Source organism: Xenopus tropicalis, chromosome 7 (genome assembly GCF_000004195.4).
Source record: "Xenopus tropicalis strain Nigerian chromosome 7, UCB_Xtro_10.0, whole genome shotgun sequence".
NCBI lineage: Eukaryota > Metazoa > Chordata > Amphibia > Anura > Pipidae > Xenopus > Xenopus tropicalis.
In genome coordinates, this window is record NC_030683.2 from 132,792,302 (window position 1) to 132,813,394 (window position 21,093).

Below are 21,093 nucleotides of genomic sequence, written 5' to 3' on the forward strand. Positions count from 1 at the left end.
ACCTTTCCGCTACAAACTTGCCGCGCCCCCTGACCCGCCCTTTTCACTTTTCTTCTTGTCTCCCCCTCCCCGGCTACAAGAACCCAATAGACTCCTCCCCCACAGACCGAGCATAGTTCCGAAGGTTTCGGTTTGTCCCCGCCTTATTGCCCCGATCACCTCCGATATACGTCACTAGGCTGCTCTCCCATGTCCCAGCGCTAGCCCCACCCCTTTCTCCCTGTCTCCCAGCTTTTGCCCCGCCCCTACCCTTATAAACTCCGCCGTTAGGCCCACCCCTTCCCCCGAGTACCTCCGATCTTCGTGTTGTAGCTCCACCTTTTCCCCCGAAACCCAGCGGTATCTCCGCCCCTGCCGGCAGCCCAGTCCCCGAGCGGAGCCGAAGCTTTCCGGAGATTGCCGAGGGTCCGTCCTGCCGGACTGCTGGAGGCGGACGCAGCGCCATGTTGGATGCTCCGCTTTCTGAGTGAGGAAAATCCGCCGGCTCTGAGCATCCCCGAAGCGACAGCGACAGCCGCCCCCCCGGGCCGTGTCCCTCCCCCATGAGGATCGGGTCTTGAGCCCCCTGCTGCCTCCCTATTGCCCCTGTGCCCTGGGGGGCCCCGCTCTGCCATGAGTCTCCCGCAGAAAGCGGCCCTCAAGCCCGCCGCACCGACCGGCACCGGAGCCCTAGTGGTTGGGCCTCCCCCCAGTGCCGCCCCTCCCGCCGCAGCCCCCTCCGCCATCCGGGCCCTTCAACCGCCGCCTCAGTATCCTTTCCGGGGCCCTGGGGCCCTCACTGGCTCTACTCATGTATTGGGGGGCCCTCACTGGCTCTACTCATGTATTGGGGGGCCCTGACTGGCTCTGCTCATGTATTGGGGGGCCCTGACTGGCTCTACTCATGTATTGGGGGGCCCTGACTGGCTCTACTCATGTATTGGGGGGCCCTGACTGGCTCTACTCATGTATTGGGGGGCCCTGACTGGCTCTGCTCATGTATTGGGGGGCCCTACTCATGTATTGGGGGGCCCTGGGGCCCTCACTGGCTCTGCTCATGTATTGGGGGCCCTCACTGGCTCTACTCATGTATTGGGGGGCCCACTGGCTCTACTCATGATGGGGGCCCTCACTGGCTCTACTCATGTATTGGGGGGCCCTCACTGGCTCTACTCATGTATTGGGGGGCCCTCACTGGCTCTACTCATGTATTGGGGGGCCCTCACTGGCTCTACTCATGTATTGGGGGGCCCTCACTGGCTCTACTCATGTATTGGGGGGCCCTCACTGGCTCTACTCATGTATTGGGGGGCCCTCACTGGCTCTACTCATGTATTGGGGGGCCCTCACTGGCTCTACTCATGTATTGGGGGGCCCTCACTGGCTCTACTCATGTATTGGGGGGCCCTCACTGGCTCTACTCATGTATTGGGGGGCCCTCACTGGCTCTGCTCATGTATTGGGGGGCCCTCACTGGCTCTGCTCATGTATTGGGGGGCCCTCACTGGCTCTGCTCATGTATTGGGGGGCCCTACTCATGTATTGGGGGCTCTGCTCATGTATTGGGGGGCCCTGACTGGCTCTACTCATGTATTGGGGGGCCCTGACTGGCTCTACTCATGTATTGGGGGGCCCTACTCATGTATTGGGGGGGCTCTACTCATGTATTGGGGGGCCCTGACTGGCTCTACTCATGTATTGGGGGGCCCTGACTGGCTCTGCTCATGTATTGGGGGGCCCTGACTGGCTCTACTCATGTATTGGGGGGCCCTCACTGGCTCTGGCTCATGTATTGGGGGGCCCTACTCATGTATTGGGGGGCTCTACTCATGTATTGGGGGGCCCTGACTGGCTCTGCTCATGTATTGGGGGGCCCTCACTGGCTCTGCTCATGTATTGGGGGGCCCTACTCATGTATTGGGGGGCTCTACTCATGTATTGGGGGGCCCTGACTGGCTCTGCTCATGTATTGGGGGGCCCTGACTGGCTCTGCTCATGTATTGGGGGGCCCTGACTGGCTCTACTCATGTATTGGGGGGCCCTGACTGGCTCTGCTCATGTATTGGGGGGCCCTGACTGGCTCTGCTCATGTATTGGGGGGCCCTCACTGGCTCTGCTCATGTATTGGGGGGCCCTGACTGGCTCTGCTCATGTATTGGGGGGCCCTCACTGGCTCTACTCATGTATTGGGGGGCCCTCACTGGCTCTACTCATGTATTGGGGGGCCCTCACTGGCTCTACTCATGTATTGGGGGCCTGACTGGCTACTCATGTATTGGGGGGCCCTGACTGGCTCTACTCATGTATTGGGGGGCCCTGACTGGCTCTACTCATGTATTGGGGGGCCCTGACTGGCTCTACTCATGTATTGGGGGGCCCTCACTGGCTCTACTCATGTATTGGGGGGCCCTCACTGGCTATACTCATGTATTGGGGGCCCTCACTGGCTCTGCTCATGTATTGGGGGGCCCTCACTGGCTCTACTCATGTATTGGGGGGCCCTGACTGGCTCTGCTCATGTATTGGGGGGCCCTCACTGGCCCTGCTCATGTATTGGGGGGCCCTACTCATGTATTGGGGGGCCCTACTCATGTATTGGGGGGCCCTCACTGGCCCTGCTCATGTATTGGGGGGCCCTCACTGGCTCTGCTCATGGATTGGGGGGCCCTCACTGGCTCTGCTCATGGATTGGGGGGCCCTCACTGGCTCTGCTCATGGATTGGGGGGCCCTCACTGGCTCTGCTCATGGATTGGGGGGCCCTCACTGGCTCTGCTCATGGATTGGGGGGCCCTCACTGGCTCTGCTCATGTATTGGGGGGCCCTCACTGGCTCTGCTCATGTATTGGGGGGCCCTGACTGGCTCTGCTCATGGATTGGGGGGCCCTGACTGGCTCTGCTCATGGATTGGGGGGCCCTGACTGGCTCTGCTCATGGATTGGGGGGCCCTGACTGGCTCTGCTCATGGATTGGGGGGGCCCTGACTGGCTCTGCTCATGTATTGGGGGGCCCTCACTGGCTCTGCTCATGGATTGGGGGGCCCTCACTGGCTCTGCTCATGGATTGGGGGGCCCTCACTGGCTCTGCTCATGGATTGGGGGGCCCTCACTGGCTCTGCTCATGGATTGGGGGGCCCTGACTGGCTCTGCTCATGGATTGGGGGGCCCTGACTGGCTCTGCTCATGGATTGGGGGGGCCCTGACTGGCTCTGCTCATGTATTGGGGGGCCCTCACTGGCTCTGCTCATGTATTGGGGGGCCCTCACTGGCTCTGCTCATGTATTGGGGGGCCCTCACTGGCTCTGCTCATGTATTGGGGGGCCCTCACTGGCTCTGCTCATGTATTGGGGGCCCTCACTGGCTCTGCTCATGTATTGGGGGGCCCTCACTGGCTCTGCTCATGTATTGGGGGGCCCTGACTGGCGCTGCTCATGTATTGGGGGGCCCTGACTGGCGCTGCTCATGTATTGGGGGGCCCTGACTGGCGCTGCTCATGTATTGGGGGGCCCTGACTGGCGCTGCTCATGTATTGGGGGGCCCTCACTGGCGCTGCTCATGTATTGGGGGGCCCTCACTGGCGCTGCTCATGTATTGGGGGGCCCTCACTGGCGCTGCTCATGTATTGGGGGGCCCTCACTGGCGCTGCTCATGTATTGGGGGGCCCTCACTGGCTCTGCTCATGTATTGGGGGGCCCTCACTGGCTCTGCTCATGTATTGGGGGGGCCCTCACTGGCTCTGCTCATGTATTGGGGGGCCCTCACTGGCTCTGCTCATGTATTGGGGGGCCCTCACTGGCTCTGCTCATGTATTGGGGGGCCCCTCACTGGCTCTGCTCATGTATTGGGGGGGCCCCTCACTGGCTCTGCTCATGTATTGGGGGGGCCCTCACTGGCTCTGCTCATGTATTGGGGGCCCTCACTGGCTCTGCTCATGTATTGGGGGGCCCTCACTGGCTCTGCTCATGTATTGGGGGGCCCTGACTGGCTCTACTCATGTATTGGGGGGCCCTCACTGGCTCTGCTCATGTATTGGGGGGCCCTGACTGGCTCTGCTCATGTATTGGGGGGCCCTGACTGGCTCTGCTCATGTATTGGGGGGCCCTGACTGGCTCTGCTCATGTATTGGGGGGCCCTGACTGGCTCTGCTCATGTATTGGGGGGGGTCCCTCACTGGCCCTGCTGATGTATGGGGGGGTGGGGGGTCGCTCACTGGCCCTGCTGATGTATGGGGGGGGGGGGGTCCCTGACTGGCCCTGCTGATGTATGGGGGGGGTGGGGGGTCGCTCACTGGCCCTGCTGATGTATGGGGGGGGGGGGTCGCTCACTGGCCCTGCTGATGTATGGGGGGGGTCCCTGACTGGCCCTGCTGATGTATGGGGGGGGGGGTCCCTGACTGGCCCTGCTGATGTATGGGGGGGGGGTCCCTGACTGGCCCTGCTGATGTATGGGGGGGGGGTCCCTGACTGGCCCTGCTGATGTATGGGGGGGGGGTCCCTCACTGGCCCTGCTGATGTATGGGGGGGGTCCCTGACTGGCCCTGCTGATGTATGGGGGGGGGGGGTCCCTGACTGGCCCTGCTGATGTATGGGGGGGGGGTCCCTGACTGGCCCTGCTGATGTATGGGGGGGGGGGTCCCTGACTGGCCCTGCTGATGTATGGGGGGGGGGTCCCTCACTGGCCCTGCTGATGTATGGGGGGGGGTCCCTCACTGGCCCTGCTGATGTATGGGGGGGGGAGGTCCCTCACTGGCCCTGCTGATGTATGGGGGGGGTCCCTCACTGGCCCTGCTGATGTATGGGGGGGGTCCTCACTGGCCCTGCTGATGTATGGGGGGGGGTCCCTCACTGGCCCTGCTGATGTATGGGGGGGGGTCCCTCACTGGCCCTGCTGATGTATGGGGGGGGTCGCTCACTGGCCCTGCTGATGTATGGGGGGGTCGCTCACTGGCCCTGCTGATGTATGGGGGGGGTCGCTCACTGGCCCTGCTGATGTATGGGGGGGGTCCCTACTTTGGAGCAGGGATGTGCGGGGTCTTTCAGTAATGATGATTAAGGGGTTAGATAATTGGGGGGGTGCCTACGTGCGCTAGGGATCTATAGGGGTGTTATAACGATGGGGGGTTCCCTCAGTGGTTGGTTTGAGGCCTGGGGGCCTTCACAGATTAGGGGCTTTCAGTGGGTGGGACAATGAATGGCGGCCTCTTATTGGGTGAAATGATTAGAGGCTCAGTGGGTGATTGGCTGGGGGAAGTTCTGTTGGGTTGGGACAGGACCTGTTGCTTTTCCCACATCTGCAGTATAAGCTGCCACTGGGAGGCGGGCACCTCCGGGATGGGCAGGAGCCGGTGGCACAGTCCTACCTACCCCTGCCCTTGGGAGCAGCGCTTATACAGGGGCAACGTACCGTGGGGTGCCTGCCCCCTCTGTATGCCAACGCCTGGATACTTACCCTCTCTGTATGCCAACGCCTGGATACTTACCCTCTCTGTATGCCAACGCCTGGATACTTACCCTCTCTGTATGCCAACGCCTGGATACTTACCCTCTCTGTATGCCGTCGGCATGGTACTTACCCTTTCTGTATGCCGTCGGCATGGTACTTACCCTTTCTGTATGCCGTCGGCATGGTACTTACCCTCTCTGTATGCCGTCGGCATGGTACTTACCCACTCTGTATGTCGTTGGCACGGTGGTACCCACTCTATGTCATTGGCACAGTGGTACCCACTCTGTATGTCGTTGGCACGGTGGTACCCACTCTGTATGTCGTTGGCACGGTGGTACCCACTCTGTATGTTGTTGGCATGGTGGTACCCACTCTGTATGTCGTTGGCACGGTGGTACCCACTCTGTATGTTGTTGGCACGGTGGTACCCAGTCTGGTGGGTGCCTCAGAGTGTTGCTATGAATGTTCAGTTGGCACCCAGGTCTTGTGGGCATGGTGCTGTCTCTGGGCTGGGAGGTGCCCTCTGACCGTTGGCACACACTCGTTTCCTTGCCACAGAAAGTAACAGGGGCACGTGATTGGCTCGTGAGTTCGTCCCGTGGCTCCTTCTCAGGTTGTTCCCAACACAGTGACAACTTTCCATGCCCAGCTGGTGGCACCGGCGCCCCCCCCCCAGCCTGACATTGCACCTGTATGGCACACTCACATCCCTGGGCAGGCGTGTATGCCCACCCTCCGGCTGGCACAGGCTGGCATCTCTGGGCTCCTGGCTGGAAGCGGCTCTTGCACAGTCAGCACTGCAATGCAGTCGCACCACCTCGGGCTCCCAGGGCCGCTGCCTCGTCTGTACCCGCTCTCTGCCCGCGGTGCCACTCGCCTGCCAGCCTGAGTCACATGGGCTCTGACAGCCGCCGGGATGAGAGTAATCGCGGGCACTGGGGACCAACGCTGGCAGGTAAGTGGCACATTTCTCTCTCTATTGGCCCTCAGTGTCTGCTCAATTTCATAATCACTTAATTAGCACTGGGCATTGTCTGGTTAATTGTCACTGCTGGGTGGGGTGCACTGGGGGTGGGCGCGGGGGCACAGGTGGGCAGACAGTGGGCGCTTGGGTCCCTGCCATTTGATTTCCATTGGTATTTAACCCCTGCTGCCCCTGGGCAGTGCTGATTGAGTCGTTCTGCTGGGGGGCCATCCCCCTGGGGGCTGGGGGCCCGATGCTCATGATTAGCAGCGTCTGTGTCGGTTTCCTGTGAAGTGCAAGCTCATGGGATCAGAGTACTGGCAGATATGTAGGGCAGTTACTGCATGGCCATTGGCTGAAGTACACCGGCCCCCCTTTCCGTATCGTGGGGCCCTGGGAAAGTTGGGGTGCTACATTTCTAAACGGATATATTACTATATATGTATTGGCCCCGGGGCCCGATTCTGTCACAGACATGGAGGGGTTAATAGCCAATGAGCTTTTTGCCTCACTCCGCAGGGGCATATTGTGCCCGGGGGCAGTCATTGGCACCAGTGCAGGGTAACTAGATGGCAATAGGGCACAGCCTGGCGTGTGTGGGGCAAATACACCTGTAATGGGAAATGCCACTGGTTGGGCCCCCACTGGAACCCCCAAAGCCTGTGCCACTATATAACCTAGGGACTGGGCGCTGAGCCGCGGGGCTGCCATGTTGCCTTCCCACAAATAGACACCCCACTTTATAGGACCTTTATACCACTTTTGTTATTTTTTATTTCAAAAGGGTTACCCTGTAAACATTTTTTGACTGGCTAACACGGTACCTCACCTTTTCCTGCATCTAAAATCTCCCTAAAAACCCCCCGACCTGCTCCCAGCATGGCAGCCAATCAGCTTCCAGCCAGACCTGACAGGGAACTGCAGTCTATCTTCTCCTATTTGTATTTATACATATGGGTAGGGGGTGCCATAGTGTTTCCCTTAGACAGTACAGTATGGGGGTACAGCTTATTGTGTGCCCAGAACATTCCTTCTCTGTATATTTGTATTTATACATATGGGTAGGGGGTGCCATAGTGTTTCCCTTAGACAGTACAGTATGGGGGTACAGCTTATTGTGTGCCCAGAACATTCCCTCTCTGTATATTTGTATTTATACATATGGGTAGGGGGTGCCGTAGTGTTTCCCTTAGACAGTACAGTATGGGGGTACAGCTTATTGTGTGCCCAGAACATTCCCTCTCTGTATATTTGTATTTATACATATGGGTAGGGGGTGCCATAGTGTTTCCCTTAGACAGTACAGTATGGGGGTACAGCTTATTGTGTGCCCAGAACATTCCTTCTCTGTATATTTGTATTTATACATATGGGTAGGGGGTGCCATAGTGTTTCCCTTAGACAGTACAGTATGGGGGTACAGCTTATTGTGTGCCCAGAACATTCCCTCTCTGTATATTTGTATTTATACATATGGGTAGGGGGTGCCATAGTGTTTCCCTTAGACAGTACAGTATGGGGTGGAGCTTATTGTGTGCCCAGAACATTCCCTCTCTGTATATTTGTATTTATACATATGGGTAGGGGGTGCCATAGTGTTTCCCTTAGACAGTACAGTATGGGGGTACAGCTTATTGTGTGCCCAGAACATTCCCTCTCTGTATATTTGTATTTATACATATGGGTAGGGGGTGCCATAGTGTTTCCCTTAGACAGTACAGTATGGGGGTACAGCTTATTGTGTGCCCAGAGCATTCCCTCTCTGTATATTTGTATTTATACATATGGGTAGGGGGTGCCATAGTGTTTCCCTTAGACAGTACAGTATGGGGGTACAGCTTATTGTGTGCCCAGAACATTCCTTCTCTGTATATTTGTATTTATACATATGGGTAGGGGGTGCCATAGTGTTTCCCTTAGACAGTACAGTATGGGGGTACAGCTTATTGTGTGCCCAGAACATTCCTTCTCTGTATATTTGTATTTATACATATGGGTAGGGGGTGCCATAGTGTTTCCCTTAGACAGTACAGTATGGGGGTTACAGCTTATTGTGTGCCCAGAACATTCCCTCTCTGTATATTTGTATTTATACATATGGGTTAGGGGGTGCCATAGTGTTTCCCTTAGACAGTACAGTATGGGGGTGGAGCTTATTGTGTGCCCAGAAACATTCCCTCTCTGTATATTTGTATTTATACATATGGGTAGGGGGTGCCATAGTGTTTCCCTTAGACAGTACAGTATGGGGGTACAGCTTATTGTGTGCCCAGAACATTCCCTCTCTGTATATTTGTATTTATACATATGGGTAGGGGGTGCCATAGTGTTTCCCTTAGACAGTACAGTATGGGGGTACAGCTTATTGTGTGCCCAGAGCATTCCTTCTCTGTATATTTGTATTTATACATATGGGTAGGAGGTGCCATAGTGTTTCCCTTAGACAGTACAGTATGGGGGTACAGCTTATTGTGTGCCCAGAACATTCCTTCTCTGTATATTTGTATTTATACATATGGGTAGGGGGTGCCATAGTGTTTCCCTTAGACAGTACAGTATGGGGGTACAGCTTATTGTGTGCCCAGAACATTCCTTCTCTGTATATTTGTATTTATACATATGGGTAGGGGGTGCCATAGTGTTTCCCTTAGACAGTACAGTATGGGGGTACAGCTTATTGTGTGCCCAGAACATTCCTTCTCTGTATATTTGTATTTATACATATGGGTAGGGGGTGCCATAGTGTTTCCCTTAGACAGTACAGTATGGGGGGGGGCAGGTACTTACCAGGAACCAAAACAAGCTTTGCACGTGATTGTGAAAGTGATAGAGTCACAGCTGAGTCATGTTTTCCCGTAGGTTACACAGTAAGAGGGAGGGGGCAGAGGTACAGGGCAGGATTGTGGGACTGGGGGGCCGTAGGGCAGGGGCAGGATTGGGGGACTGGTGGGCCGTAGGGCAGGGGCAGGATTGGGGGACTGGGGGGCCGTAGGGCAGGGGCAGGATTGGGGGACTGGGGGGCCGTAGGGCAGGGGCAGGATTGTGGGACTGGGGGGCCGTAGGGCAGGGGCAGGATTGTGGGACTGGGGGGCCGTAGGGCAGGGGCAGGATTGGGGGACTGGGGGCCGTAGGGCAGGGGCAGGATTGGGGGACTGGGGGGCCGTAGGGCACGGGCAGGGGCAGGATTGGGGGACTGGGGGGCCGTAGGGCAGGGGCAGGATTGGGGACTGGGGGGCCGTAGGGCAGGGGCAGGATTGGGGGACTGGGGGGCCGTAGGGCAGGGGCAGGATTGGGGGACTGGGGGGCCGTAGGGCAGGATTGGGGGGCCGGTAGGGCAGGGGCAGGATTGGGGGACTGGGGGCCGTAGGGCAGGGGCAGGATTGGGGGACTGGGGGGCCGTAGGGCAGGGGCAGGATTGGGGGACTGGGGGCCGTAGGGCAGGGGCAGGATTGGGGGACTGGGGGGCCGTAGGGCAGGGGCAGGATTGGGGGACTGGGGGGCCGTAGGGCAGGGGCAGGATTGGGGGACTGGGGGGCCGTAGGGCAGGGGCAGGATTGGGGGACTGGGGGGGCCGTAGGGCAGGGGCAGGATTGGGGGACTGGGGGGCTTTAGGGCAGGGGCAGGATTGGGGGACTGGGGGGGGCGCAGGCTGAGGTTGGTGGAGGAATCTCTATTAGGGTGGGTTTTGGGGCGACACTCACTGTACCAGGTATGGCTGAACCCAATGCTGATTGGCCCCCAGATTTAATAGTATTTTAGTATTTGAAGGAGAAAGTCCAGGCTTGGGGGGCAGATAAGAGCCCAGTATGGGGGTTAGGGAGGCGGGGGGGGTAAGGCTAGAGAGTACAGGGCAAATGGCGCTGTGGGTGGGGCAGGCAAGTCGGGGGGGTCAGGTTCTGTATGGACTGTATAGGGGCTGGGAGCTTGGGACAATATGAGATCAGGGAGGTTCTGAGGGGCTGGGCTGGTACTGCCAGTATCTCTGCCACTCAATTGCCTCTTTGTTATCCTGTGTGCCCCCCCAGCACCCACTCACTGTATGAGCCCATTGCTCCCCACTGGTGCCCCTCTGTGTGTCAGCTAGTGGCAGTAATGTGCAGTAGGTAGCCCTGCATTATATGTGCCACTACTGCCCCCCCAGCACCCACTCACTGTATGAGCCCCCACTGGTGCCCCTCTGTGTCTCAGCTAGTGGCAGTAATGTGCCGTAGGTAGCCCTGCATTATATGTGCCGTAGGTAGCCCTGCATTATATGTGCCACTACTGCCCCCCCCAGCGCCCACTCACTGTATGAGCCCCCACTGGTGCCCCTCTGTGTCTCAGCTAGTGGCAGTAATGTGCCGTAGGTAGCCCTGCATTATATGTGCCACTATTGCCCCCCCCCCAGCGCCCACTCACTGTATGAGCCCCCACTGGTGCCCCTCTGTGTGTCAGCTAGTGGCAGTAATGTGCAGTGGGTAGCCCTGCATTATATGTGCCACTACTGCCCCCCCCAGCGCCCACTCACTGTATGAGCCCCCACTGGTGCCCCTCTGTGTCTCAGCTAGTGGCAGTAATGTGCCGTAGGTAGCCCTGCATTATATGTGTCACTACTGCCCCCCCCCCAGCGCCCACTCACTGTATGAGCCCCCACTGGCGCCCCTCTGTGTCTCAGCTAGTGGCAGTAATGTGCCGTAGGTAGCCCTGCATTATATGTGTCACTACTGCCCCCCCCCCAGCGCCCACTCACTGTATGAGCCCCCACTGGTGCCCCTCTGTGTCTCAGCTAGTGGCAGTAATGTGCCGTAGGTAGCCCTGCATTATATGTGTCACTACTGCCCCCCACACCCCAAGCCCGAGCGATGTATGGGCAATGCACAGGGACGCGGCTGGGAGCTGCCATGTTGATTCCCCCAGTCAGTAAGGGAATGGGACGTTTATATGTTGGGTGGGGGGGGGGTGAGTGTTAGTTTCGGTGGTTGGGCAAGTCCATTGAGGGAGGGGGAGAGTACCCAGTGGCAGTTGCTATACAGCAGAGGGGGGTTGTTACTAGGGATGGGTTGAGGCACAGGATTAGCCAATAACAGTGCAGGAAGTTCCCACCCCGGGAACATCGGATCACCCAGTACTGTCCTTCCAGTTCTGTTGGTTCTGCTTAGGCCCTGCCCTGCCCCACTCTGTGCCGGAGAAAGGAAACCGAAATCTGCCTGGCACTGCCCAATGGGCCCGGCCCTCTCTCCCTCCCACCAATGGGAACTCCCTCCTGGCACGGCAACAGGGGCATCGCTGGTATTTGCCCCCAGCCAGAGATCAGTCCCTGTGTATTACCCACCCATTGCTGCCCCCGGGGCAGGAGGAACATGGGGCCCATACATAGGCCTGGTACTGTAGCCTGCTGGGCCGGGTTCTGCCCCCTGAACCGATACCCCACCAGGCCCTGGTCACAGATCCAACTGGGGGGGGGGGGGGTGGTATAATATCTGCCCCTTAGGGTTTTGTAGTAGTTTGTCTGGGGCACAGCAGTTACTCATAGGAACCAAGTAAAGCCCAGTACCCTTGCCCCTAAGGTACCACCCACCTCCCAGTAAGGACTGTAGGGCCCAGTATGTGTGACTGGCAATTTACCTGTGTATTAGGGCTACTGGGGTATAGTAACTGCCCTTGTTGCCATAGAGATACGGGGGTATAGTTACTGCCCTTGTTGCCATAGAGATACTGGGGGGGTATTGTAACTGCTCTTGTTGCCATAAAGATACTGGGGGGGTATAGTTACTGCCCTTGTTGCCATAGAGACACTGGGGGGTATAGTTACTGCCCTTGTTGCCATAAAGATACGGGGGGGGTTTAGTTACTGCCCTTGTTGCCATAGAGACACTGGGGGGGTATAGTTACTGCCCTTGTTGCCATAGAGACACTGGGGGGGTATAGTTACTGCCCTTGTTGCCATAGAGAGACTGGGGGGGGTATAGTTACTGCCCTTGTTGCCATAGAGAGACTGGGGGGGGTATAGTTACTGCCCTTGTTGCCATAGAGACACTGGGGGGGGTATAGTTACTGCCCTTGTTGCCATAGAGACACTGGGGGGGGGGTATAGTTACTGCCCTTGTTGCCATAGAGACACTGGGGGGGGGTATAGTTACTGCCCTTGTTGCCATAGAGACACTGGGGGGGGGGGGATAGTTACTGCCCTTGTTGCCATAGAGACACTGGGGGGGGGCTATAGTTGGGTAGAGTTGGGAACTGAATGTGAATGTGCTGCTCCATGTGGGACACAAACAGATCCGTTGGTACCGAGTCATGTGGCTGTGAGATCAGGTTCTGATTGTGTAACCGGCGCCTTCCCTGTAAACAAGTGTCCTGGGCTCCTCTACTGTTCTGCCCCCGGGGCCCTCCTGCCCTCGGCCATCTAGATCTACTGCCCCCGGGGCCCTCCTGCCCTCGGCCATCTAGATCTACTGCCCCCAGGGCCCTCCTGCCCTCTGCCATCTAGATCTACTGCACCCGGAGCCCTCCTGCCCTCGGCCATCTAGATCTACTGCCCCCGGGGCCCTCCTGCCCTCGGCCATCTAGATCTACTGCCCCCGGGGCCCTCCTGCCCTCGGCCATCTAGATCTACTGTACTGCCCCCGGGGCCCTCCTGCCCTCGGCCATCTAGATCTACTGCCCCCGGGGCCCTCCTGCCCTCGGCCATCTAGATCTACTGCCCCCGGGGCCCTCCTGCCCTCGGCCATCTAGATCTACTGTTCTGCCCCCGGGGCCCTCCTGCCCTCGGCCATTTAGATCTACTGCCCCCGGCCCCCGGGGCCCTCCTGCCCTCGGCCATCTAGATCTACTGCCCCCGGGGCCCTCCTGCCCTCTGCCATCTAGATCTACTGCCCCCGGGGCCCTCCTGCCCTCGGCCATCTAGATCTACTGTACTGCCCCCGGGGCCTTCCTGCCTGCTGCCCTCGGCCATCTAGATCTACTGTACTGCCCCCGGGGCCGTCCTGACTGCTGCCCTCGGCCATCTAGATCTACTGTTCTGCCCCCGGGGCCCTCCTGCCCTCGGCCATCTAGATCTACTGTACTGCCCCCGGGGCCTTCCTGCCTGCTGCCCTCGGCCATCTAGATCTACTGTACTGCCCCCGGGGCCGTCCTGACTGCTGCCCTCGGCCATCTAGATCTACTGTTCTGCCCCCGGGGCCCTCCTGCCCTCGGCCATCTAGATCTACTGCCCCCGGGGCCCTCCTGCCCTTGGCCATCTAGATCTACTGTACTGCCCCCGGGGCCCTCCTGCCCTTGGCCATCTAGATCTACTGTACTGCCCCCGGGGCCTTCCTGCCTGCTGCCCTCGGCCATCTAGATCTACTGTACTGCCCCCAAGGCCCTCCTGCCTGCTGCCCTCGGCCATCTAGATCTACTGTACTGCCCCGGGGCCCTGCTGCCACCTAGATCTACTGTTCTGCTCCCAGGGCCCTCCTGCCTGCTGCCATCTAGATCTACTGTACTGCCCCCGGGGCCTTTCCTGCCTGCTGCCCTCGGCCATCTAGATCTACTGTACTGCCCCCGGGGCCTTCCTGCCTGCTGCCCTCGGCCATCTAGATCTACTGTACTGCCCCCAAGGCCCTCCTGCCTGCTGCCCTCGGCCATCTAGATCTATTGTACTGCCCTCGGGGCCCTCCTGCCTGCTGCCATCTAGATCTACTGTTCTGCCCCCAGGGCCCTCCTGCCTGCTGCCATCTAGATCTACTGTACTGCCCCCCGGGGCCTTCCTGCCTGCTGCCCTTGGCCATCTAGATCTACTGTACTGCCCCCCGGGGCCTTCCTGCCTGCTGCCCTTGGCCATCTAGATCTACTGTACTGCCCCCAGGGCCCTGCTGCCCATGGCCATCTAGATCTACTGTACTGCCCTGCCCCCGGGGCCCTCCTGCCTGTTGCCCTCGGCCATCTAGAAACCCTGCACTGCCCACTGGGTAATATGCATTTGTAAAAGATTCCTGGGAACTGCCCATGATTGGCACCCAGAGATGTAATGTCAGTGTATCAACAGTGCGTTCCTGCTGAACTGTGTTTAGTATCTGTCTGTAACTGAGGGGGCTGTTCCTGCTGAATTGGAATCCCTATGTGCCATAGTTTTATGGTATCCCTCTGTACAGGCTATGGGCAAACTTAGGGGGCTGTTCCTGCTGAATTGTGCTTAGTACAGGGGAATCCCTATGTGCCATAGTTTATGGGATCTCTCTGTACAGGCTATGGGCAAACTTAGGGGGCTGTTCCTGCTGAATTGTGCTTAGTACAGGGGAATCCCTATGTGCCATAGTTTTATGGTATCTCTCAGTACAGGGTAGGATGTAGATCAGAACTTAGTGTATTTTCTTGACAGCCCAGTTGGTTGGTACCGGCACCGGCTAGACATGGGCCCAATGCAGATAATGCCGGATGTGCCACTCGCCCCCCATTCTGTCCCTGACACCGCCCCCCCCCCCCCCCCGGATTGTCCCTAATCAGCTCCTTATTCTCCTGCCCAGCTGGGAGAAATCCCTTTAAACCCTGAGCGCTGGGTCAGAATAGGTCCCAACCTGTCCAGGGGGGTCTGTGCCACTGGTTTATGTGCTGGGACTTTGTGGGGGGCTGTAGGATCCGGGGTACTTTGCTGCTAAGGGACTCCCAGAGGGTCAGACCAATTGAGGGGGCATATTATGGTGGGTAGAACCCAGAGGGTCAGACCAATTGAGGGGGCATATTATGGTGGGTAGAACCCAGAGGGTCAGACCCACTGAGGGGGCATATTATGGTGGGTAGAACCCAGAGGGTCAGACCCATTGAGGGGGCATATTATGGTGGGTAGAACCCAGAGGGTCAGACCCATTGAGGGGGCATATTATGGTGGGTAGAACCCAGAGGGTCAGACCCACTGAGGGGGCATATTATGGTGGGTAGAACCCAGAGGGTCAGACCCACTGAGGGGGCATATTATGGTGGGTAGAACCCAGAGGGTCAGACCCATTGAGGGGGCATATTATGGTGGGTAGAACCCAGAGGGTCAGACCCATTGAGGGGGCATATTATGGTGTGTAGAACCCAGAGGGTCAGACCCATTGAGGGGGCACATTATGGTGGGTAGAACCCAGAGGGTCAGACCCATTGAGGGGGCATATTATGGTGGGTAGAACCCAGAGGGTCAGACCCATTGAGGGGGCATATTATGGTGGGTAGAACCCAGAGGGTCAGACCCATTGAGGGGGCATATTATGGTGGGTAGAACCCAGAGGGTCAGACCCACTGAGGGGGCATATTATGGTGGGTAGAACCCAGAGTGTTGGGTACAGGGGGGCAGGGAATGTGTTGGGGGGGGAGGGCAATATCCTGTAGGAAATGAATGGGGGTGGGGGGGTGCCAGGGAGGGGTGACACTGGGGTGTGGGACGGGTGGGGGGAGGGGTGACGCTGGGGTGAGGGTGCTTGGGTACATGCCTGTACGGCGCCGCTCTCCCACCAATCAGCACCTCTCGCTCTGTGTTGCTTTGTGCAGAGAAACTGCCTGACGACATGTTCCGACCTGAAGTAACCCCGGCGCGATGCTCTGTTCCTCCCCCGTCTGGGTGCCGTGTCCCCCGGCCTATTGGTGCCTCAGTTACGGGGCTTGTTTTCCTGCCTGAGCAGGGCATGCTGGGAAATTCACTGCCCTCGTCAGACTCCCTGCGCCCCCATGTGTTTATCCCTCATCCCCCCCCCGTCTGTCAGTTACTCTCCTACTCACTCAGTGCTCGGCTGCTCCTACTCACTCAGTGCTGCTCCTACTCACTCAGTGCTCGGCTGCTCCTACTCACTCAGTGCTGCTCCTACTCACTCAGTGCTGCTCCTACTCACTCAGTGCTGCTCCTACTCACTCAGTGCTGCTCCTACTCACTCAGTGCTCGGCTGCTCCTACTCACTCAGGGCTGCTCCTACTCACTCAGGGCTGCTCCTACTCACTCAGTGCTGCTCCTACTCACTCAGTGCTGCTCCTACTCACTCAGTGCTCGGCTGCTCCTACTCACTCAGTGCTGCTCCTACTCACTCAGTGCTGCTCCTACCCTGCAGCCTTGGGATTCTGGGAAACAGCTTGTGTCTGACTCCCTGCAGCCTTGGGATTCTGGGAAACTGCTCCTACTCACTCCCTGCAGCCTTGGCATTCTGGGAAACTGCTCCTACTCACTCCCTGCAGCCTTGGCATTCTGGGAAACTGCTCCTTCTCACTCCCTGCAGCCTTGGCATTCTGGGAAACTGCTCCTACTCACTCCCTGCAGCCTTGGCATTCTGGGAAACTGCTCCTACTCACTCCCTGCAGCCTTGGGATTCTGGGAAACAGCTTGTGTCTGACTCCCTGCAGCCTTGGAATTCTGGGAAACTGCTCCTTCTCACTCCCTGCAGCCTTGGGATTCTGGGAAACTGCTCCTACTCACTCCCTGCAGCCTTGGCATTCTGGGAAACTGCTCCTACTCACTCCCTGCAGCCTTGGGATTCTGGGAAACAGCTTGTGTCTGACTCCCTGCAGCCTTGGAATTCTGGGAAACTGCTCCTTCTCACTCCCTGCAGCCTTGGGATTCTGGGAAACAGCTTGTGTCTGACTCCCTGCAGCCTTGGAATTCTGGGAAACTGCTCCTACTCACTCCCTGCAGCCTTGGCATTCTGGGAAACTGCTCCTACTCACTCCCTGCAGCCTTGGCATTCTGGGAAACTGCTCCTACTCACTCCCTGCAGCCTTGGGATTCTGGGAAACTGCTCCTACTCACTCCCTGCAGCCTTGGCATTCTGGGAATCCCTGACTCTCCCGGCAAACAGTGGATCTGCTCTATTCTTCAGTTGGTGTAACTTCAGGCTCTGCTGGTCGGCAGTTCTACACCAAAGAGGCACAAAGCCCAACTGCCCCGCTGCCCCGTCTCTCTATGTAACTGCTGGATGTGACTCTGGAATCCTTAGCGTTGGACACAGAGCTGAATGAGCAGTGGCTTTCCCTGGAGCGGGGGGAGAGCAGGGAATTCTGGGAGTATTTGATGGGGAAGGCTGGAGCCTACATACAGGTAGGGGCCGCGCTTCTATTGGCTGCATTGCCTGGCTTCTGATTGGTGCTTTGTATGCGCTGTGCTGAGAACCAAGGGCTCCCTGTCAGTTAGGGGCAGGCATTCCCCCCGCTCGCTGCACCCCTGCACCCCATCCTTCTGCCCCCCCCCCCCCCCGGCACTGGCAGAGAAGTGTTGGGTTCTGTTCTGATTCCTATGGGGTAATATATAAAGAGAGAGCAACATAGGTAGGTAGCTAGACACAGAGTGGGGGGGGGGGGTAGGTAGCTAGACACAGAGTGGGGGGGGGGTAGGTAGCTAGACACAGAGTGGGGGGGTAGGTAGCTAGACACAGAGTGGGGGGGTAGGGGGGGGTAGGTAGCTAGACACAGAGTGGGGGGGGGGGCTAGACAGGGGGGTAGGTAGCTAGACACAGAGTGGGGGGTAGGTAGCTAGACACAGAGTGGGGGGGGGTAGGTAGCTAGACACAGAGTGGGGGGGGGGTAGGGTAGCCTAGACACGGGGGGGGGGTAGGGTAGCTAGACACGGGGGGGGGTAGCTAGACACTGGGGGGGGGGTAGGTAGCTAGACACAGAGTGGGGGGCGGTAGGTAGCTATAGCTAGACACAGAGTGGGGGGGGTAGGTAGCTAGACACAGAGTGGGGGGGGTAGGTAGCTAGGACACGGGGGGGGGTAGGTAGCTAGACACAGAGTGGGGGGGCGGTAGGTAGCTAGACACAGAGTGGGGGGGGTAGGTAGCTAGACACGGGGGGTAGGTAGCTAGACACGGGGGGGTAGGTAGCTAGACACGGGGGGTAGGTAGCTAGACCGGGGGGGTAGGTAGCTAGACACGGGGGGTAGGTAGCTAGACACGGGGGGTGTAGGTAGCTAGGCTAGACACGGGGGGTAGGTAGCTAGACACGGGGGGGTAGGTAGCTAGACACGGGGTGGTAGGTAGCTAGACACGGGGGGGTAGGTAGCTAGACACAGAGTGGGGGGGGTAGGTAGCTAGACACAGAGTGGGGGGGGTAGGTAGCTAGACACGGGGGGGTAGGTATCTAGACACGGGGGGGTAGGTATCTAGGACACGGGGGGGTAGGTATCTAGACACGGGGGGGGGTAGGTATCTAGACACGGGGGGGTAGGTATCTAGACACGGGGGGGTAGGTATCTAGACACGGGGGGGTAGGTATCTAGACACGGGGGGTAGGTATCTAGACACGGGGGGGTAGGTATCTAGACACGGGGGGGTAGGTATCTAGACACGGGGGGGTAGGTATCTAGACACGGGGGGGTAGGTATCTAGACACGGGGGGGTAGGTATCTAGACACGGGGGGGGTAGGTATCTAGACACAGTTTGGGGGGGTAGCTAGACACGGGGGGGGGTAGGTAGCTAGAGTAAAGGGGAAGGAAATATATACACACTTAGTAATATTGGATCCGGTGTCTCCTTTATCTGGCAGGCTGGTGTGTGCTGGGAATGGGCTGGTACTGCAGGTTCTGTGTGAGGGAATTGGGCCAGGTGCTGGGAATGGGCTGGTACTGCAGGTTCTGTGTGAGGGAATTGGGCTGGGTGCTGGTACTGCAGGTTCTGTGTGAGGGAATTGGGCCGGGTGCTGGGAATGGGCTGGTACTGCAGGTTCTGTGTGAGGGAATTGGGCCGTGTGCTGGGAATGGGCTGATACTGCAGGTTCTGTGTGAGGGAATTGGGCTGGGTGCTGGTACTGCAGGTTCTGTGTGAGGGAATTGGGCTGGGTGCTGGTACTGCAGGTTCTGTGTGAGGGAATTGGGCCGGGTGCTGGGAATGGGCTGGTACTGCAGGTTCTGTGTGAGGGAATTGGGCCGGGTGCTGGGAATGGGCTGGTACTGCAGGTTCTGTGTGAGGGAATTGGGCCGGGTGCTGGGAATGGGCTGGTACTGCAGGTTCTGTGTGAGGGAATTGGGCTGGGTGCTGGTACTGCAGGTTCTGTGTGAGGGAATTGGGCTGGGTGCTGGGAATGGGCTGGTACTGCAGGTTCTGTGTGAGGGAATTGGGCTGGGTGCTGGTACTGCAGGTTCTGTGTGAGGGAATTGGGCCAGGTGCTGGGAATGGGCTGGTACTGCAGGTTCTGTGTGAGGGAATTGGGCCGGGTGCTGGGAATGGGCTGGTACTGCAGGTTCTGGGTGAGGGAATTGGGCCGGGTGCTGGGAATGGGCTGGTACTGCAGGTTCTGTGTGAGGGAATTGGGCTGGGTGCTGGGAATGGGCTGGTACTGCAGGTTCTGTGTGAGGGAATTGGGCCGGGTGCTGGGAATGGGCTGGTACTGCAGGTTCTGTGTGAGGGAATTGGGCTGGGTGCTGGTACTGCAGGTTCTGTGTGAGGGAATTGGGCTGGGTGCTGGGAATGGGCTGGTACTGCAGGTTCTGTGGGAGGGAATTGGGCCGGGTGCTGGGAATGGGCTGGTACTGCAGGTTCTGTGTGAGGGAATTGGGCTGGGTGCTGGTACTGCAGGTTCTGTGTGAGGGAATTGGGCTGGGTGCTGGTACTGCAGGTTCTGTGTGAGGGAATTGGGCCGGTGCTGGTACTGTGCTGCCGCTCTGGGTAGGAGGGAATAATGGCTCCCAGAACAAGGGCCACTTTGTGCCGCCCCCCCCCCCCCCCCGCCTGTGCCAGTTCCCAGGGGGATAACGGGGCTTCTTGTTCTCTGGCTTCTTCCTGGGAATCACTGATTATTATTGTGCCCCCCCGGCTGGAGCGTAAGCAGGCTGGCACTGTGCTGGTGTTCTGTGCTACCTGTGCTCTCGGTGCTGAGTGTTATATTTGGGTCTCGGTGCCGAGTGTTATATTTGGGTCTCGGTGCTGAGTGTTATAGTTGGGTCTCGGTGCTGAGTGTTATATTTGGGTCTCGGTGCTGAGTGTTATAGTTGGGTCTCGGTGCTGAGTGTTATATTTGGGTCTCGGTGCCGAGTGTTATATTTGGGTCTCGGTGCTGAGTGTTATAGTTGGGTCTCGGTGCTGAGTGTTATATTTGGGTCTCGGTGCTGAGTGTTATAGTTGGGTCTCGGTGCTGAGTGTTATAGTTGGGTCTCGGTGCTGAGGGTTATAGTTGGGTCTCGGTGCTGAGTGTTATATTTGGGTCTCGGTGCTGAGGGTTATAGTTGGGTCTCGGTGCCGAGGGTTAAAGTTGGGTCTCGGTGCCGAGGGTTATAGTTGGGTCTTGGTGCCGAGGGTTATAGTTGGGTCTCGGTGCCGAGGGTTATAGTCGGGTCTCGGTGCCGAGGGTTATAGTCGGGTCTCGGTGCCGAGGGTTATAGTCGGGTCTCGGTGCCGAGGGTTATAGTCGGGTCTCGGTGCCGAGGGTTATAGTCGGGTCTCGGTGCCGAGGGTTATAGTCGGGTCTCGGTGCCGAGGGTTATAGTCGGGTCTCGGTGCCGAGGGTTATAGTTGGGTCTCGGTGCCGAGGGTTATAGTCGGGTCTCGGTGCCGAGGGTTATAGTCGGGTCTCGGTGCCGAGGGTTATAGTCGGGTCTCGGTGCCGAGGGTTATAGTCGGGTCTCGGTGCTGCAGATTTGCCAGTAAAACCGTTGCGCGCGCACACACATTTACACACATTGTGGCACCAGTAGTTTTGTTGTACAGTTTATGGGGGACTCTGGGAGTTGTAGTTCACATGTATAATAGTGCTGCCTGTATGGGCAGGAATATCCATTCCTTAACTGGCTGCACCA

The 21,093-nt window shown here is 58.2% G+C and overlaps 2 protein-coding genes across 13 annotated transcripts in view; both read left to right on the plus strand.

Annotated features, from left to right (window-relative positions):
* Nucleotides 1-216: 216 nt before the first annotated feature.
* Nucleotides 217-21,093, plus strand: part of eif4g3 (eukaryotic translation initiation factor 4 gamma, 3) — a 56,631-nt gene continuing 35,754 nt past the window's right edge. For 6 of the 7 annotated variants that reach the window (XM_031904881.1, XM_031904882.1, XM_031904883.1 and 3 more), the window contains exon 1: nucleotides 217-749. In XM_031904881.1, the coding sequence (XP_031760741.1) occupies nucleotides 613-749 (137 nt within the window). In that variant the 5' untranslated portion in view covers nucleotides 217-612. 7 annotated transcript variants of the gene reach the window in all.
* Nucleotides 18,771-21,090, plus strand: LOC116412207 (glycine-rich cell wall structural protein-like). Of its 6 annotated transcripts, none has more exons than XM_031905903.1 (6): nucleotides 18,771-18,882; nucleotides 18,974-19,024; nucleotides 19,116-19,257; nucleotides 19,349-19,424; nucleotides 19,465-19,694; nucleotides 19,735-21,090. In XM_031905903.1, the coding sequence occupies exons 1-6, from the start codon at nucleotides 18,866-18,868 to the stop codon at nucleotides 19,885-19,887; spliced, it is 669 nt and encodes a 222-aa protein (XP_031761763.1). In that variant the 5' UTR covers nucleotides 18,771-18,865; the 3' UTR covers nucleotides 19,888-21,090. The 6 variants fall into 6 exon arrangements, 2 of the variants coding, with proteins under 2 accessions (XP_031761763.1, XP_031761764.1); XM_031905904.1 differs by lacking the exon at nucleotides 18,771-18,882 and adding an exon at nucleotides 18,888-18,933; XR_004223583.1 differs by having other exon boundaries at nucleotides 18,771-18,856; nucleotides 18,908-19,836; nucleotides 19,877-21,090.

What these genes read in the sequence shown, in the direction of transcription:
- LOC116412207 (XM_031905903.1), top strand. An exon ending in GTGTGAGGGAATTGGGCTGG is followed by an intron (nt 19,425 to 19,464) that starts GTGCTGGTACTG and finishes GAATTGGGCCAG; the next exon opens with GTGCTGGGAATGGGCTGGTA. An exon ending in GGAATGGGCTGGTACTGCAG is followed by an intron (nt 19,695 to 19,734) that starts GTTCTGTGTGAG and finishes CTGGTACTGCAG; the next exon opens with GTTCTGTGTGAGGGAATTGG.